This window comes from Bombus impatiens, unplaced genomic scaffold, assembly GCF_000188095.3.
Source record: "Bombus impatiens unplaced genomic scaffold, BIMP_2.2 scf_0640, whole genome shotgun sequence".
NCBI classification, from domain to species: Eukaryota; Metazoa; Arthropoda; class Insecta; order Hymenoptera; family Apidae; genus Bombus; species Bombus impatiens.
In genome coordinates, this window is record NT_177059.1 from 755,006 (window position 1) to 757,048 (window position 2,043).

At 52.3% G+C, this 2,043-nt stretch overlaps 1 protein-coding gene across 4 annotated transcripts in view; it reads right to left on the minus strand.

The window, feature by feature from the left end:
- Positions 1-2,043, minus strand: part of LOC100746665 (serine/threonine-protein kinase KIN4) — a 14,699-nt gene that overhangs the window by 9,021 nt on the left and 3,635 nt on the right. For all 4 annotated transcript variants that reach the window (XR_004462307.1, XM_033322493.1, XM_033322494.1 and 1 more), the window contains exons 2-5: positions 1,446-1,559; positions 1,066-1,265; positions 515-985; positions 2-433 (exon numbers count right to left, since the gene is read on the minus strand). Coding sequence is in view for 3 of the 4 variants with exons in the window: in XM_033322493.1 (XP_033178384.1) it covers positions 2-433; positions 515-985; positions 1,066-1,265; positions 1,446-1,543 (1,201 nt within the window). In the remaining variant the exon portion in view is untranslated. The remainder of the gene's footprint in view (position 1; positions 434-514; positions 986-1,065; positions 1,266-1,445; positions 1,560-2,043) is intronic.

Genomic DNA, 2,043 nt, shown 5'->3' on the forward strand with positions numbered 1-2,043 from the left:
GCAGCCGTTTCGTCCATCGACGGCGTTGTCTCCAATTTCCTTTTGGCGTCGCCACCGATCGGAGCAGTCCTCTGCTCCTCCTCGATTAGCTCTCTTCTTATCCGTCTATCGGAACCGCTCTGATCCAGTTCCATCAAGCTGCCGACCGAATGGCATCTGGTAGGTATCAGAGTTTCGGAAGACACGTTGTTCGGAACGTCCGCCGCGGCTGGCTGCTGGTCCCCAACGACCAGTTTCTCCGCGCTCGCGGACTGTGGCACCAGAGAGAGCAGCAGATCCAACCGAACGGGAGTTTGAGCCGCCAAGTCCTCCGCAATGTCCAAGCAGTTCTGCTCGTAACCTTCGTTCACCCACCAATGGGTGCAAATCCTTTCGATGTCGGCTCTTCTGGCGGGACAGACGGTCAGCATGTCTTTGATAAGAGGGGAGGCGGCTGGAAGAAACACGGGATCAGTGAAAACGCGTTGACGCTACTCGAGGACGGAGAAACAACGAGCTACGAGGCAACGCTTACGCGACGGTTTCTTAGGTTCGAAGTAGTCGGACTGCGAGATCTGTTTGACTAGTCGTTTGAAGTTGGACCCGTCGAAGGGCATGGCACCGTACACCAGAGTGTAGAGAAGAACGCCCAAGCTCCAGCAGTCGACTTCGGGGCCGTGATACGGCGTACCCTTGACGATTTCGGGACTGGCGTAGAGCGGACTGCCGCAGAACGTGTTCAACAGTCGTTGCTCGTCGAACACGTTCGACAGGCCAAAATCCGCGATCTTCGCGTTTCCAACCTGATCTAGCAATATGTTCTCCAGCTTCAAGTCCCGGTGACAGATTTTGTGCTTGTGACAGTAAAAAACCGCGGTGGCTATCTGTCGAAATATTCGTCGAGCCTCGTGTTCCGTCAGCACCTTGCGCTCGCTCAAGTAGTCGTAGAGTTCGCCACCGGCTGCGTACTCCATTACCAGCACCATCTTCTCCCTGTTCTCGAACACTGGAAAAACGCGATCCACGTCAGAGTTCCGATCTCTGAAAGAAACGAGACCGGACCGGACGAGACGGACGAGCCCGTACCTTCGTATATGTGAATAATGTTGGGATGTTGAACGCTCGACATTATCTGAATCTCCCTTCGTATCCTGATCAAGTCGGCTTCCGTTTCTATCTTGCATTTTTTGATAGTCTTTATCGCCACTTCTTGCCCGGTTTCCTTGTTGATTCCCAATTGAACTTTGCCATAAGTACCTTGACCGAGCTTCTTGATGATGTCGAACCTGTGAGCAAGAGAAACGGAATACGGATTGATTCGCGTGCTCGTGATGTCCGCCACGCGACTACATACTACTATCTTATCGTCTCGCGTTATGTACGTTGCAGCAAGTATTTAGCGAACACGCGAATCTTACTGCCCCCTCCCCCAATCGTCTAGAATCCCGGTCCTCTTCGCTTCATACCTCTGCTTCAATTTCCGTTTGTGATTGTGAAGTCGCACCCCGCCCGTGCTCTCCATTCCTCCCATTATGTTGTGTATACTCGCCTCGCCCACCACCATTTTTTCTTATTCTTATCTGAAAACAAAGCGAGTACCGGTGTAATATCGAGTACAACAGGCTTTTAAGGTTTAAAGAGGAGGAGGAGGAGGAGGAGAAGGAGGTGGTGGTTCATTTCATCAACCGTTTCCGTCGATGCTCGTTTGGTAAGAAAATTCTAGGATATCGAGTGTCCGCGTCGAAAAAACGGTTGGAACGGTGTTGTATTCGCGGTGCGAGACGCACACGATGGATCGGCAACGAGGTCGTGTTCAACCGGACTAGAAAGAGATGGGCAGGGTGGGGGGAGAGAGATAGGATTTTTTTCGAAAGATGACTCGTTGTTAGGGTCGACCTCCAAGCTGGAGGTTCGAAGCGGAGGCTGAATGCCCGCGGTCTCGCGATCGAGGATAACGGCAAAGAGGCAGAGTACGATTATCGGATTTACGGTGAAACCGAGAAGGAAGGACAGACGGACAAAATGCGGTGAGTTTATTTTCGGTTGCGAGACGCCGGCGTGCGT